Source organism: Eurypyga helias, unplaced genomic scaffold (genome assembly GCF_000690775.1).
Source record: "Eurypyga helias isolate BGI_N326 unplaced genomic scaffold, ASM69077v1 scaffold15022, whole genome shotgun sequence".
In the NCBI taxonomy this organism is placed as follows: domain Eukaryota; kingdom Metazoa; phylum Chordata; class Aves; order Eurypygiformes; family Eurypygidae; genus Eurypyga; species Eurypyga helias.
This window is the reverse complement of record NW_010235784.1, coordinates 13,575-30,602: the sequence shown is the minus strand read 5'-3', so window position 1 is coordinate 30,602 and position 17,028 is coordinate 13,575. Positions and strand designations below refer to the sequence as shown.

Genomic DNA, 17,028 nt, shown 5'->3' with positions numbered 1-17,028 from the left:
GCAGCTTGGCATGTGCTGCTTTGTTTTATTTTTAAATAGCTGCATATATTGGAGTGCAATTATAATCAGAAATTGACCCTAAGCATGTTTATTGTGTCTCACCTATTTCTTCTATCAAAAGAGGGTAGATTTAGATTGGATGTCAGGATGAAATTCCTCACGGAGAAGTTGGTGAGGCACTGGAACAGGTTGCCCAGAGAAGCTGTGGATGCCCCATCCCTGGAAGTGTTCAAGGCCAGGCTGGATGAGGCTTTGAGCAACCTGGTCTAGTGGAAGGTTTCCCGGCCCCTGGCAGGGGGGTTGGAACTGGATGGGCTTTAAGGGCCCTTCCAACCCCAACCATTCTGTGATTCTGTGATTCATTATTCCTTTATCGATTTAACCAGGAGTAATTAAAACTAAACATTAACTCAGAAAACAGCTATGCTAGCAGCAAACATTTTTGTCTGGACCGTAGCCATGTGCATCAGGTGAATCCATCATCCCCTTCCAGCAGCACTCTGTGCAAACAGTAATTATCTGACCATTACCTAAAATTAGAGGAAGTCTACGAGTGTTCTCCTATTCACTTGCAAGATTTCAGAGACTTGAGACTGATGCTGGAAGAGGACTGAATATTGTGAGTCCATAGTAAAGGAAGACTCCTCTGGGCCTGGGGTGGAGAGATCTTGACTTTGCCATTATGATCTCCTCCACGCTGGGACACAGAGCTGCAACAACTTTCATGATGTCAAACCCATGCTCAGGTGCTGGTGCTGCCATGCAGTCAGGGAAGGAAATCCTACCTGGGGCTGTGTTTCCTTCTTTTTCCTCAGAGGGGTATATTTTATATGGGTAGAGTGCAGGTGTTATTGTAGGTTGACATTTCAGGGCAACAGGAGCTGTAGGTTCGCATTGGGAATCATGACTTGGGTCCCAAGTGCCTAGAAGGTAGCTCCTTTGTCACGTAGGATGAAGGGTATATATCCTGTCTGGAGAGAGTTCAGCTTTGGTGCATGGTGGGGTGTTATATGAGCATAGCTCTTCCAGGGGCTTGGATGTCTGGTAAGTGCTTCTCCCCTCCACTTGCAACAGGGATCATAGGGACTGGTCAGTGGAGAAGAGGAGGGCCTTCATCTTTGGAGTCCATGTCCTGTTCGTGTCTCTGTTGTGCTGTTAATAGAGATATTTATATGTTTTTAACACTCTGAAAGACTCATATCTTCTTTCTCCTCCAAAACAGAGCATCGAAGCCGAGGTGATAACAGAGAGCAAAAAGCCCAAGGCCCCATCGCTGTGGTGGCTCCCCCCTTTCCTCCCTTCCACGCAATCTGCAGTCAGAAGAGGCAAGCGATAAAGGACCGGCACTTGCTACCAGTAAGTCTTTCACTATGTCTGTCACACACAAACACATTAGTGGCATTGTGGGACCTAAGTGTGACAGTGCCTCACAAGCGCTCCCCACAAGCCTGTGCAGGTACAATGCAGCCGACCTTAAAGACTGATCAGGAACAAAACTCAGGTCACAGCTTCCAGCAGCTGGCCCCAGGGTGGACGTTTCCATTGAGAAACCTCTTGTTTTCACACATGGCCAGCACATACACAAACTCATTCACAGACTCCTGCACAGTCCTTCACATTCCCCGCTCCCTCATTAGCTAGCACCTCCAGGACCCTCCTGTAATTCCAGTAAGTGCAGTAATTTCAGCTCTTGCATTAGCATTGCCAGGAGCCAAGAACTGTGAGCGCTGGCTTGAGGTTCACGTGGGTGCAGATAGGCTCAGCAGCGCTTCTCCAGCTACGAGGAACTGCAGGTTCCATGTATGTGTGGGCAATGGTCCTGTTCTGCAGGGCCCACCTTCAGGTTTTTTTCAGATGCTGCATCTCTCACACATGTCCTTGCAGCCAGCCAAGCAGGACTCCAGCTGAAGATCTGCTCCTGTATGTCTGTGCCGACTTGCCCTGCTGCACTGATTTGGAATTAAATTAGTGTTGACAATACGACATTTATCATCGTTAAAAGAAATGCACCCAGATCCAGAAATTTAACTTTGATTGTGTCCCTAATTCCCACTGGTTTCATCAGGACTTTGTTACCTCTGTGGCTCAGGGTGTTTGACTATGAAAGTGCCCTAGCAGCTAAATTCTGCCCCGTGCTAAAAGCTGTTGTATTCCTCAGACCATTTTAAACTGGATTTGACTTTTAATTGGTGCATATATCTAATGCCAGCCTTCAGTGTAGGGATAGATCTGTCCTGCACCTGCAGGCACAGGGACACATGAGCATCTGCAGAGATGCTACACCTCTGAACACATTACAACTGTGTAACTAGTGGATCATCACCTATTTAGCTTAAAAATCAAAGCACATTCATCCTAACCCATTATATTAACCATATGGAAATACTGTAATGGTAACGGAGTCACAGTGTAAAGCACCATCCAGGGACCAAAACATCACCTAGCCAGTCCATAGGAAGAGCTTTGTTTCGCATTTGAAAGCATGAAACGCGTAAGGGTTTGATTAGTTTGACTATTCTGGCTTTTGGGCTGCTTCTCTGGATAACTTCGAGGAAAGCATCACCATCACTGCAGGATTTGAACTGGTTACATTTTCAGGCCTTATGATTCAACTGAAAGAAGATACCTTGATGTTAAGGGACAGCATAGAAAAGAGTAGGAAGACGTAAAGGAGAAGCAGGCTTACCTGTTTCTTCTTTATAAGTCATCAACAAAGCCTGAGCTGTGGTAGGGTCATAGAAAGGTAAAGGAGAGGTGACCCCACGTTATGGGTCAGAACCAGTCACAGATAATAGTTTGGACAGTACCTTGAGCATAAAGCTCTCTTCATATCAGATGGGCAACAAGGCATGTCTTTTCAAACTGCCCACTCAGTGGCGAGAGGCCTAAATCTTTGCAGTGTTCGGAAAACAATCAGTGCGTTTTAGACATTACTTCCATCTGTGGAACACAAAATAATAATAAATTGTGAGAAACCCTCTGAGTCCTGTATCAGTTGGTGAAATTGTCATGCTGAATGCAGATGTCTTGGCTTTATCAGCAAGTCCACCTTCGTCTTTTCACAAGGGTGAATATTAACCTTTGTGCCCACTCATATTGGGCCTTTTTTTGGAACCTGGCCAGGTTCAGTGTTCCCCTGAGGAGAAGCAAATAAGAGCTGCTGGGAGGTTGTAGTCCTATTGATTTCAAGGCATCTGGCAATGTTCTGCTTTGGTAATTGCAAACACTCCAAGGCCAGAGTACTCAAAAGGGCCTTGACCCATTTCTTAGACAACTCCTTGTCTGTGGGACAGCTGTAAAAAGAGAGAACAAGGCAAGATGAAGCTGCACAGGGATGCTCCGTCTGGCAGAAGGTTAATCAGATTTTTACAAGACACTGCAACAATGAATAACTAACTAATTGATACTGTGCCAGCTTTCATGACTTAATGCTATCATTACAAGAGAAAGTTAAGAATGCTTTTGTTGGCTAGCTTGCCCTTTTTGGCATAAGCTTTTTGACATCTGCTTCAGGGGCTGTCGGTAATGTTTGATATCTGATTCCAGTGGATTGTATCATCTATTTGTCGATGAACTAAAGATGTTAAATCCCACAAGAACTTTTATTCATGGCCTAGCAGTCTGTTCTGTATTCCACTTTTCTGATACTTTGAAAGGTTGCTGGTGAAAGCAATACTAAACAACAACAAATGCCCCTTTCTCTGTTTCTTACAAATTCAGAAAGTGATCAACAAGAACCTGGGGAAGTTTTAAAAGTTGCAGGATCTGATTTTTCCAAATTGACCATCTAAGTTAAACACATGCATTAAGGCGCTGAAGTAAGTGGCTTGATTTTGGGAAATGTTCACATTACCACTGTGAGGATTGGGAGAACTATCACTACTGAAAGCTACTGAATAACGGGTCACCTGTGTCTGAGACCAGCCAAAGCTTCCACATTTGTACAATTTGGCTGCTGTTTTATTGCTACCAATTAGGTGTCTATGAGCTTTTCCAAAGATCTTACATATTGTATAGTAAAGTTTGCTTATTATATAGTAAAGCTAGAGAAAATCAGCCACAACAGGTGAAGATTCACTTCTAAGCGTGACTGTTTTTACAGGGAGGAAGATGCCAAAGTCCCACAGATTCCAAGAAAGACCAAATGAATTTAAGTCCAAAGCAACTGATGCCAGTGTAAATGGGTCTGGAGGGATGTTTTGAACTGTTTCATCACAAGGTCATTTTGTTGTGGAGAAGAAGTAGAGAACGAGAAATGACATGGGATCATTTTGTCCCAGGCAAGACAAGTTTGGAGTTGGCTTTGTAGTCCACTCATGTCACAGGAACTGCCCTGATTTGTCTGAGAAAGGTCCACTTAGTCCAGAGGCCAGAAGGGAGTCCTGCAGGAAAGAGTATAAGAACAGGGCATGGTTTCTGCCATTTACCATCCCATGATTTATCCTTCCAGTTTCATACAGAAATCATTTACACCGCTCTTGAGCCAGAGATCAAATACAGAATAATAGCCACCAAGGAACTTGTCTGTGTTGATTTTGAGAATTGTTTAATGCATTTTTATCAAATCTACACCTTGGCCTCAGCAGCATCCTATGACAATGACTTTAACAATCTGTAAGAAAATGTATCTTTTGTTTGTTTCAAACATGATGCCTCATAATTTCATCACATCCCTTACAGTTCTTAGACTGTAAGAAGCAGTGGGCACTGCTTTCCTGTTCCTTTTCTCCATGCTCCTCCTGGTTTTGCAGACATGATTTTACTTTCCTATCCACCTCAGTCATTCATTTTTAAAGTTGAAAAGCTCTAGCATACTTAGTCTTTCTCTGCACAGAAGAACTATACAACCAAACACATTTATAAGTATCATTCATTCAGGTATTATTTCCAATGGGGGGGGGGGAACCACAAAAATAATCTTAGGAGAGTGCAAGGAAGGTGTGGACTTGGGAAAATGAGGGAAATATTCCTCACCCATGTTCCCATGACAACCCTGCCTGTGGCACTGCTGAGACCAGTCACTGAGTGTGAAGATGCTGTGTCATTCCAACTGCATTTCCAACTGCTCTTTCATTTTCTCTGCATTTTTTTCTTTCTCTGGTTTCCCCAAGTCCATCTATCCGGGTTCCAAAATCTCAGTGTTCAAGTTCAGAATGCCATGGGACCACACTTTCTCAAACCCCTTGTGGTACAGCTGTTACAATAAAACAAGGGAGAAGGAGCAAAGAACCCGCAATATTTGGAAATTTACATTCACAATTGTACAAAATTCAGTGTCAGTTTGTTCATCATTACAGTTATAATGCAAAGAGACAATAATGCATCAGGAAATTTTATTCCGTCTCCCTGCCATTTCGGAAATATTCCCTATGGTATGCCTTAGCATGGTTTGTACAGCAAAGGGAAACACAACTGACTGTACTAACTTTCACATAGCTTTTTTGCTGAAGATGTACGAAGCATCAATAAAAAATAATCAACTTAAGGGCCAGGCCCGAGCCGGGCTATGCACCATCTGTGTGCAGATCCTGCCTGTAGCTGTTAGAATAAAAGCTACCTGGCATTATCCATCAGAATGAACTAGTCTAGCACTCTTTGTGCAATCAGCGTAATACCTACCACCCTGTATCGTGGGATGATTATTTTGTACCTTCGTCTGTTGGAATGCCTTGTGTGGTATGACTTCTGTCAGAAAACACGTCTCATTTTTGTCTTCACCTTGTCAAAACATTGGAGCAGTACATTAATCATTAAAGGATTGTCAGTACTTTAACAGATCACATTTGTGATGCTCCAACAGAAGCATAAGCAGATAAAACATCCACAAGCAGATAAAACAAAAACTTGAGGAGAATGAAACATATGGAAATAAAAACGCTGGGAGCAGGCAGGTGAGCAGGGCTGTGTTTTGCAGCAGAAATAGCATGGTCAGAAGTATCCCTGTGGTTTTCTCTTCAGCATCAGTTGGCTGCATAAGAAAGCTGCTGTATAGGTACAAATATCCTTCCTAATTTAGAAGTCAACTGTGCTCTGAAAACACTGGAAGGCTGCTAACCTTTTATTAGTATTTTTTCTTCTCTTACCAGACCTTTAATTTTTCCACCATTTAAATTAATACCGTTTTCTTGAAGTCCTGTTTAATGAAGCAGCAGGCTGTCTGTTCTACAAGCAGAGAAACAGGAGGGAGGGAGATTTCACCCAGGGCCACAGAAGGAGTCGGTACTCGGCTCAGATGAATGTCAGATTAAATGCTGGTTCTCACTTATTCCACATGCTAGCTTTCCAGTACGTGAATGTTTGCTTTCACATGTGAAGTCAGGAGGTACCGTTGGTAAGTACATAATATTTCTGTGCTCGCATAGGGTGAAAGCATCCTGCATATGTTTTGTTCACTTTTGGAAATAGACCATATATGAAGCTGGCAGATGCTGAAGCTACATGCCAACGCTCTGCTCGGGTGAATATCACCCATTTTATTTATAAGGTGATCCTGGGAAGGAAATTTCCGCCACCCAGTCCAGTAGAAGCCTGAGGTAAAAAATTGTATCACTCCCTTATGCTCTTTATTAGCTGCAACTTTTAGGTGTCAGGAGTAAAAAATAACCCTCTGGAGAATAGTGGTGTGCTGCTAGCCACCTCCTGCCCTCACCAAGGCTGCGTCGGCACTGCCAGCACCAGCCTGGTGCCGCTGGGGGTTGTGACTCCGCCATGGAAATGTCCTGCGAGGTACCACCTTGCCTACATGGTCTAACACAGCTGAGGGGGAAAGAATCAACTCAGCCATGCCTAAATTTGACAAGCATGTTGGGGATAAATGCTCCTGATGAGGCTTTGGCATTCTCAAAACGTCTTTAATTACCTGAAAAAAAATGAGTTCTTCACTCTTGGGTTTATGGTTTTCCCCTCACCATTGCACTACGCATTAACTTTGAAATCCCAGTATCTCCTGTAATACTATCATTGGAGTTAAGGCACGCTAGGTACATGATTTAACACAAATGATGCTTCTTGCACTTGTCTTCCCTGCTATCTCGAAGATCCTGATCACAGTGGCATCTCGGTGCTTTGGGGGATGGAAAATGTAAGAGGGGCTGAAGTGGCATTTTTGTCCTGTTACTGGCCCCTTCGTTTCCTCCTCCAGATCCCAGCTCTGGGACAATAAATGGGGCAGGCCCATAAATTGCCAGGCTGGCAAGTTTGTCAACTGCTAAATTGCTTCTTTGTCACTGATTTAAGATTTTAATTCGTTAGAAGGGTGAATCGTGTGTCCTGACTTAGGTACCTGCACGTAAGGCTAGGCTTTCCCTAAAGCCAGCTGGGAGAGCGTTCAGGGGTGCTTCATCTCACCCTAAGGTAGGTGCTGAAGGAAGGTGAGCTGAATTGCTCTGCAGCAATGCCGCTCCCTCTTTCTCTTCAGGGGAAGCCTTGTTGACTAGTTCAGACTTGGACACCCGACTGTTTTCTTGTAGTGCACAGAAACTGAGAACTTTCACATCGAAGAGATGTGGAGAGCACTGAGAAATCAGATCTCATGCACATGAAACCAAGATTTTTACTGCAAAGCAGTTTCACGAGCACAATGACACCTCTGCAAGTAAAACTGATGGGATAGCTGAGAAAACAAAGATTTGTCAGTGACTGCAGAATAACTCCCTATTTGAGCAATTACGCACCAGTTTGGTTTCAAAGAAATTTTAGCCCATTAAAGAAAAATGCCCATTTAAAGTAATCTGGCTTTGTATTTAAGAGATTGATTATCACTGTTGCTGTTTGCCAAGCACACCCACGCAAAAGAAATTCACTTTGAAAACTGCCTAACTGCAGATTTGTCCATCAGACCAGAACAGCCTTGGGTATATAATAATAATTTCTTGCTTAATTACGTGTTTACTCAGGACATTTAGAGATACGCTGGTCTTCTGAGTGAATGAGAACATTTGAAGAGCGGCAGCTCAGTGCAGAAGTGTTGAAATGCTGAGACTGCTGCTATATCCCAGTGTCCCTCGGCTGCCCCGTGGTGGGTACGACGTGTTTGCAGGCTGTAGGTGACCTCGGAACCCCTTGGCGAGGTAGCAGTGGCACGGGCTTTTCCCAGGAGCACCGCTGTGACACCAGGAGCTGAAATTCCGCCAGTCACCTCCATTTTTGTCCTACCTCCTCATGGTAGGAACCTACCTGGGAAGTTTGTCCCACTGTGCTTGGCATTGTCCCACTGTCCCACTGTGCTTGGAGACCTGAGCATTCAGCACATCAGCGATGGCTGTGGATACACGTAACTTGTCACCTCAGCAGTCTCCCCCTGTCTCGACCCTCCCCAGAGATCCTCTAACATGGGGAAGCTGAATTTCAGTTCCAACCCCAATCCCGTTAACTGCAGCTTAACTGCTCAGAGCGGGTGACTGGGATCTCAGCTGGGGGGCAAAGGGTGAAATCACCCTTGTGCATCTGAAGAGTAGACTTAACTGTTTGATGTTTTCGGTATCTCTGCACCCTTCGTTGCACAGAGGTGTTCGTCCTGCAATAAGGACTCTTCGCAGCTTGGGAGAAGTAATTTTGCACTGACCGGGGTAGAAACTAATCCGTTGGAAATGTTAACTGGGAACAGTCCTCTTCAGATGTCCCCCTCTTGATCTCCTGTAAGGCTGATGGGCAGCTCATTTGGAGTCTTCCCTTCGTTTTAGTCCTGCAGATGGGACCAGGGCAAAGCAGGTGGTGTGTAACTAGGAAGAGAGTAGGACAAGACAAAGAATTAGGCCTTTTGAGACTCACAATGGCTTTTTTATTGGGAGGAGATCATCTAATGCAGTCTTTCAGACTGAGGTTTGTGGTTCATCCGTCACGGCGGTGTTGATAATGATGGGAAGGAAAAATGCTCATAGGATTATTTGGCAGGTCTTGCTAGAGCTTTCCACTGTGATCAACAGACCCGTTTTCTTTATCGCCTTTCTTGTTTTATTTCCTGTTTCAAAAGAAGTCATCCTTCACTCCTTGGTTTTGAAAACAAGACATTGCAACAAACAAACCAGACTTACCACCAGAAGTGCAGGGATTCAGCAAGACCCAGGACCTTCTGGGCATTGCTGTTTGTCCTTCCAAGCATTATAGTAACTGACAAAAATCCAATTGGCCGTTGTCACCCTGACACACTGATGGCAACTTTAGAGATGCAACGATAACATCAGAAAACCTTAGCAAGCAATGTACGTGATAAATCACCCTCGGGACCAGAATTATTTACATCCGTTGCTTAAATATCTCATGCAGAAAAAAATCCCTTATATTACGAAATAGATCACTTATAATGTAATTGTCTAAGTACCTTGTGCTGCTTCAGCTCCAGGCAGTACACAGTTTGAGTTATCAAATCAATACGAGGCATTCTTGGGACAATTTAAGCATGTCTGTACAAGGAAGTTGAGCTAATTTCATCGCAGTTTTGTCTAATCTGAGTAAGCAAAATCAGCACAGACTTTACAGGGGTCCAGACTACTCTGTGGGCACGGTCGCTTGAGCTGCATTTTGTAGAGTAGTCGTCTGTCCCGGCGAATAAACCTATCAGTAGGAAATAGGGTGGAAGTCTCAGCTCGTTTTGCCTCTGATGCTAGTTGATCCAGACAAAAATTGTGTTCTTTTACCAGAAACGTTTTGTGTATGTTTTTAATTTTTTTTTTCTTACATTTCACATTTATAGTTTAACAGCACCCGTTCGCCCTCCCCAATTGAGTGTTGCCACATGACCCCCTGGAGTAGAAAGGTACTGGAAAAACAAGCAATCCTCAACTAACAGCCCTGTCTCAACTCTTCTCCCTTCCAGATCCTAACCCTTCCTCTTGCTTGCTTTTCACTTGCTAACTTTACTGCGCTAAATGAAGCTTTTTCTGGTTTTCTCTTGTAAGACACAATAATGACATTTTTTTTTCCCCCTCTTCAATCATTCACCTTGGATGGGTTTCAGGAGCCCGTGGCGATGAGGCCACCTCCTCCTATCACCTCCTCTAAAAGGCCTGAACCAAGACACTCTCCAGCGTTAGCGCTGCATTTCATTCTCTCACAGTGTTTTTGCCAAACTGCCCCTTTTCTCCTTTTTTTTTCCTACACAGTCTTTCCTCTTACTTTTTCCTACTGTGCGGGCAATGCCAGCCCGACAGCGGGTATTTATTTTCTGGCTATTTGGTGATGCCACTGTTTGGAGAGGAGGAGCTCTGGCAGCCAGGGTCACTTCGCCCGCTTTGTCCAGCGCTTCATTGTCATCCAGGGGAGGAATCGGCAACAAATGCAGCCTCTGTGTGTGTGTGTCTGCGTGCGTGTGTGCAAGGCTTTGGGTTTTTTTTTTTTTCCCATGCATGCATCAAACTTTTTTTTGGGGGGGGTGGGAGTTACCTAGGAAACAGAGTCTTTTGTGCTTGCGTGCGTGTGTGCAAGGCTTTGGGGGTTTTTTTTTCCATGCATGCATCAAACTTTTTTTTTTGGGGGGTGGGAGTTACCTAGGAAACGAAGTCTTTTGTGCATGAAGTTTATATGAGCTATTCACGTCTGCTGGGGATCGGCACAAAAGCTGCAGGCAGAAAGAAGGCTGTGATGTTTCACTGAGATCCTACGTGGGAAAAGGGGATTTTCTGCGGGCGGGAGGAGGAGGAAGCCTGTGTTGTCTTGGGTCTGGGGGTGCTGCGGGAGGTGACGCTGGCAAGGTAAGTGCGTGCCCTCCGACAGTTTAAATAGTAGCTGCCGAGTTAAGTTCTTAAATGCTTTTGGGGCTGGGGCGTAAATGCTGTTTGGCAAGCTGGAGACGGTTAATTCCCCCAGGATTTGTGAGGAGCCTGGGTGGAGGAATGGCAGAAGTACAATGGCAGCCTGGGCATGATCCTGCGGTGTTCAACACCAGCCTGCCGAACACCCTGCCAAGGAGCTGGAGAGAAGTATTTTACCTTCGCCGTGTTTGCTCCCGAAACTAAAACTGGCAGGCAAAGTGTAAGCAGCAGGCATGAGGGGGAAGGCTGGTAGTTAAGCAGCTGGGAATTCAGGACCAAAGAGAAAGCGGGCCTGGAAGGGACTGTGCTTCGCTTTTAAAAACTGAGAGGCAGAGGGACATCCTGGGCTGGTCGAAGAGTTGTGACAGCTTATAGAAGAATGTATTAATGGAAGAAGGGAGGGGAGTTAGGCAGAAAAAGGTAAGTGTTTCTCCTCTTCATCCCTTCCAAACAAAACACAAACTTTTTTTGCAAACAAAGAGACCCCCAAACCCGAATTAGCAGCCAGCACCACAGGAAAATGCACTTAATTTATTTCTCTTTCTCTAGACAAATTTATAGCGGCTTTGCAGGACAGGGTGTTGTTGGGGGTTTTGTTATTTCTTCCAAAAGTAAACAAACTGTCTGTGTTTCTTCCACACAGTTTACTCTTCTCTCTGTTTCTTTATCTTCCGTATCTAACGCTTCTGGCAGCATGCTGTAAAAATGTGCACGGTTTCTAAATTTCTTTAGAATTTGAATTTCTTCTGGTGGCAGCTACTCTTCTCCTTAGCCACTGTCCTCCCGCCCCGGCGCTGCTAACACCTACCACTTCCCACTGCATAGCTGCTGGCTGGCTGTAACTTCGGTCTGCTCATGTTCTTACTCTGTGAAAATGAAATGCAAGTGGTTTTCTGAAGTATGGAGGGATCTTTTTTAAAAATGTGGGCCTTCTGATGCCTGGCCTCAAACGAATGGTTATATGGGGCCATCCCTTGCTAGTAACCAGCGGACCCGGCTGTTCAAAAGATTGCGGATGCAAATGAGGAACCACGTGTCCAACGCTGATGGTGATTGAGGGCACGCTTGCAACGGCGACCCACGAACGCAGGACGTGCCCCTTCTGACGGAGGAGAGGTCCTGTAAATGTCACTGTAAATGCACTGAATTGTTTCCAGTATCTTGAGGTATTTTCCTCCTCTTAGCAGGATGTTACTTTTCCATTGGAGAATAGCTTGCGGTGTCACTTAGCTAGAACGGTTCCTCCTCGCATCCCTGTGATTGATTTCTGATCTGTGTGTCTGCTTTGTTTCAATACTAGCCTGTCTGCCTGAGTGGGAGACACTGATTTTGAATGTATTCATTTGCAGTCCCATCCACCAGAGGACGAAGATACAGATGTCATGTTAGGGCAGAGGCCGAAAAATCCAATACATAATATCCCTTCTACACTGGATAAACAAACCAATTGGAGTAAAGCACTACCTCTCCCAACTCCAGAGGAGAAAATGAAACAAGATGCCCAAGTGATTTCTTCTTGCATTATCCCCATCAATGTCACTGGTACAAATCTCTTCTATTTCTTTTTGTATTTATTGCATGGTTCAAGGGAGGTCAAGTACTTATTTTGTTTAATTTCTTTGAAGTCACGGGATTGTGCAGTCTGGGGCAAAGACCCTGGCTTGAGGATTTAGTTTCTGGAAGACAGTGGGCTAAATTCATCCCTCATGCGTGGCCACTGGAATCACTAAAGCTGCATCTAGGATTAATTTGGCCCATATTTTCAGAGTCATGTTATACAGCGTAACGTAACACTGGATCCCTGTGTAAACAATGTACTTTTGTTGTGTATGTAACCTACAGTCTGTATTTACAAAGACCTCAAGTAACTTTTTGAATGTAGCTGACTGAAATAATGCAGAAAGCCACCGAAATTAATCATATGATTATCATGTGTAGCAGGAGAAGAGAAACTAGAGAATGTAGGCTACTCTTTGCAGTGCTTTAAACATGCGAGGCATGACTGTGTAGCATGCAAACCGTCACTCTGAGATCTCTTTACATGCAGCCATGCTGAAGGTATAGTAACGGCATTTTCTTTTACTTATATAACATTTGGATACATTTGACTAGATTTATTTGAAGGAGAGTTTGTTTATAGAAGCAGCACGTATATCGCTTATTAAATGTGACAGATGACTTATTTTCAGAATCAAAAAATCAGGCTGTTTTTCTCTTTCTCTTTTTCTCTTTCTCTCCTTCCAGAGGGCTGTGGTAAACATAAAGTTGATCTGAGCTTTCCTCTATAATATTTTGCACCAAATTTTGATTAATGTAAGAGCATAAAGTGGGCTGACTTGCAAGGGTACAGATTTGAATATAAACAATCAGGAAAAAAGCAGGGAGCTTTCAGTTAGCCCTCATTCCCCAGAGAAAATATTTGTATTTAGTTCTATTTTCCTAGTAACTGGGGAGCTGGGGGGGGAGGTCACAGCCCCTCACATCCCACTGCTCTTTCCTGTGTCTCTCAGTGGTGCCCAGCCTTCCTGCAAGACCGGCTGCAGGGTTCACCGCGGAGTCAAGGAGGGCTCTATGCCCACAGTCCAGCTTCACCCCCCAGCATTTGCTGCCCACTGCCCAACCGAGGGGCTCTGGGCTTTCGGGCTTGCAGCATGTCTGTCCTACAGCGTCACGGTGACAAGTCCCTCCCTGCCCCACTGCCTGCTGCGTGAATCCTGCTGGGGATGGCAACGCGGCCCCGGCAGTTCTGCCTGCCCAGGGAGGTGGAAGCCAGGAGCAGGGGTCCTTGCCACCGGGGATGGTGCTTCTGGCCGGCCAGGGCCCCACGGGAGGAAAGGCGGTGGGTCGGCAGAGGGGCCTGCGTAGACCTGCCAGGCTGCAGGCCAGGAGCAGGTTGGGCGCTGCTGGTAGAAATCCATGAGGGAAGCAGCAAATAGCGTGGCACGTTTCCACGAGGTGAAGCTGGTGTTAAAATGACGCTCTTGCTAGGTTCGGTGTAGGAACTGAACCGGTGTAGGCTTTCTGACAGGGCTGATGCAGTTCAGAGGAGAGTTAGGTCTGGGACCAATGTTAACTTTTCCAGTAATAGCCCTTTTTGCCTAGACTCCACCTGCCATACATTGGAACCAAAATTCCACTGATCAGTTTTACAGATCAAGAATGGTATGTAATCTTCTGGATGTTTATGTGTATCATTCTCATTAGCACTAATGGGAATAATTTGTATGCGTCACGGAGAGGATGTACCCTCTTCCACTTTCCTCTCAGAGATGACCCCTGTGCATCTGGCACACAGAGCATGTTCGGCTAACTCACGGTTGCTGGAAAAACCAGCAGTGATGCTGATTGATTTTTCGTTTCAAAGCGTTTGCTTTCAGTTCTCTGGTTTTGTTTTTTTTAAGCTTCTCCCAACCCTGAGAAATGTTCACTTTTTTGAAAATGACTGTTGTTGGAGTTTATGGCACTTTCGTTCCATATTAAAGAAAGTTCTTCCTCTGCTTATTTCAGGGGCATTGGTGGTTACAGGACATCTGTCTGAAGCCTCTATTTCACTGTAGTAGATTTCAAGAAGAACTTTTACAAGAAAGTTACTTTTTAATGTTTTACATTGTTATGTAGTGTAATATGTACGTGTACGTCTGTGTATAATTATGTTTTCTATAATTATACGCTATTAAAATAGAGCTTCTGATCAGGATTTTTTTTTTCCTTCTGTTTGTTTCAGTTTGTTCATTTTTCTTAAGATTACAAACCACTGTACCAACGATCCTTCTGTTAGTGTTTTTATGGACCTGGCACATTTTTTCCGGCCTGTCCCACGTCAACTTTAGAGAGCGTCAGTGTACAGTTGAGCAAAAAACCAGCACAGATGGGCACTGGTCTTCTGGTGGGCCTCCTTTTAACTTAATTTTGACAACAACTGAAAGACATTTCCCTATGCTAATGCCATGGAAACAAAGAAAACGAGGCATTCTCGCCTCTTCTGTGTGACTGTGGTCATAAATAAATGTGCCCATGAACTTGGGCTCCTAAATCCAAAATGAGGATCTTGATTGACTGCATGACCTGATTCCCAGAGTGGACTCCCACACACCTGCCATGTGCTGAGAACTTGCAAAAATCAGGGCTCTTACTGATGCACGCAAATAAATAGCAGCTGCCCGTTTATGTCATCCTTGGCCATGCGTCCTTGTCACGAAAGATGCTCTCTAAACTTGCACAAGGACTTTTCCCCATTTAGCTGTCTCCTTCCCTTTTGAAATGTTAGTCCCCGTGGCATATTGGTCTCCTAAGAAGCGCCCAACTACTGCGATATGGCATTATAACCTTAAATTGTGTTCTTGCTCTTAAATAAGTCAGGCTGTAGTTGAAGAGATTATGCTTTGCAGACAAGTTACTGTCATTGTCCCTGTGACAGATGGATAAATAGCTGTAAGAAAGATGCCCTGTTACCAAGAGCTCTCAACTCTGTTTTCCTTCCTGATTGTCTTTTCTTTTCCTTTTTTTTTTTTTTTTTTTTTTACTCCTTCTGTTATTTTTGGCAGACCAGGCTGCTGAGGGGGAGCTGGAATTAGATGTAAAACTGTGATATACTGTGATATAATTTACATAAGAGCTACATGAGGGCTCCCTTATGTTTATTCACAGGCTTGATCCAAGCTCACATACCTCCACTGTGTTCCAGCCATGAAAATTTGTTTACTATTTCTAAAGGCTAATGAGACCTATTTATGGGTTGCAGGAGTTGGTTTTGACAGAGAGGCTAGTATACGCTGCTCTCTTGTTCATTCACAATCTGTACTACAGCGGAGACGAAAGTTGAGGAGGAGGAAAACCATCTCTGGCATCCCCAGAAGAGTGCAACAAGAAATAGGTGTAGTATAAATACAAATCTTCCGTAGATAGCTTTCTGATCAGCTAAAATTGGAGGGATACGAGCTGGTAGCCAACCTTCCAAAGATACAAAAACTCAAAAGTGTAAAATGCTTGTGGTGTTTGGGAATGATGTGGTTTGTTTTTTTTTTAATTTACTACAGTAAGCAAAGCTATATTACTCCATACGGCCTTGACGGACTGGGGGGGCCTTACCGAGTAATATAGATGCTTGTGTTCAGCTCTTATTGTGTAAATGTTAATCAGTTGGTTTTTTTTTTTCCATTTTATTTCTGTTACGAACCCATAGTTACGTGCATAAAAAGTAACTAGATTAAGTGAAAGTTTTTTCTTGCGTGAGGGGAGCTTAAGGTAAAGAACTGACAGATGTTGCTCAGCAAAGTGATGATGAGCTGTCACAACAGCCAGATAACTCACTCAGATGAGCAGTTTGATATCTGCCTTGGAGACAGCTGCTGGTACCCTACGGGAAACTTTGCTAAACATTCCTTTATCACGCTTGTCCTCAATTCCTTCCTTTCATTCCTTATTACCAAGGATATTTGCCCAAAATGGAGTGGTTTTTTGTCCCAGGTAAATTAGAAAAAACTGTTGAGGGTAAATCCGGTGTAAAATCGGCATTAACCCAAAATGAATCTAATGGGATCGTAATTTGCTAATGTTCATCTGCCCCTGAAGACGGCTCTGGTATCTCAGTCCGTTGCTGTGAAATTTGATCGGAAGCAGAAGCAATGTGTTTATCACAGGGAATAAGCAACCAGAGAACCTATGAAAGAAAGATCCTGTTGCCTTGCAAATATTCTTAGTAGTAAAGAAGCAGATAATGGAAATTCTGAACAGACAGGTAGTCCAACTAGAATTATTTTTAGAAGCTCAAGGAGTGTTTTGTCCAGCAGCCACTCCGAAAACTGCCTTTAACTAGTTGAAATAGAGTGACAACACCTTGAAAACTTAATATTTATCTTAATATTTACCACAGCGAGATCAGTTCCGTGTGAGATCACATTGCAGAAATGGGAGAACTGAGATCACATTGCAGGACTAGGAGAATTTCCCCACCTCACTGGGATGAGGTCTGCCTTATATACTCTCTATAGCAAAGTTAAATTTGGTCCAAAGCTCAGCGAGATTAAAAAAGAAAGGATACAGCAGATAATGCTTCTTGGGCTGCTCCGCGGGTCGTCTCGCGCCAGGAGAGATGGAGCTGTCTCCCACTCACCCAGCTTTCCGTGTGTCCTAGATTCAGACGAGTCACCGGTGGCAAGAGAGCGCAATGTGATTGTGCATGCAAACCCGGACTTCTCCGGCTCCGGCAGCAGGAGGTCGGGGACCCGGGACTCGGAGTGCCAGACAGAAGAAATCCTGATAGCCGCTCCCTCCCGGCGGC

General features: G+C 44.4%; 1 protein-coding gene across 1 annotated transcript in view; it reads left to right on the top strand.

The window, feature by feature from the left end:
* Nucleotides 1–17,028, top strand: part of NHS (Nance-Horan syndrome (congenital cataracts and dental anomalies)) — a gene marked incomplete at its 5' end in the record, with an annotated part of 23,339 nt that overhangs the window by 1,598 nt on the left and 4,713 nt on the right. The window contains 5 exons of the mRNA XM_010146871.1: nt 1,223–1,356; nt 9,692–9,754; nt 12,098–12,290; nt 15,490–15,621; nt 16,882–17,026. Coding sequence (XP_010145173.1) covers nt 1,223–1,356; nt 9,692–9,754; nt 12,098–12,290; nt 15,490–15,621; nt 16,882–17,026 — 667 coding nt within the window. The remainder of the gene's footprint in view (nt 1–1,222; nt 1,357–9,691; nt 9,755–12,097; nt 12,291–15,489; nt 15,622–16,881; nt 17,027–17,028) is intronic.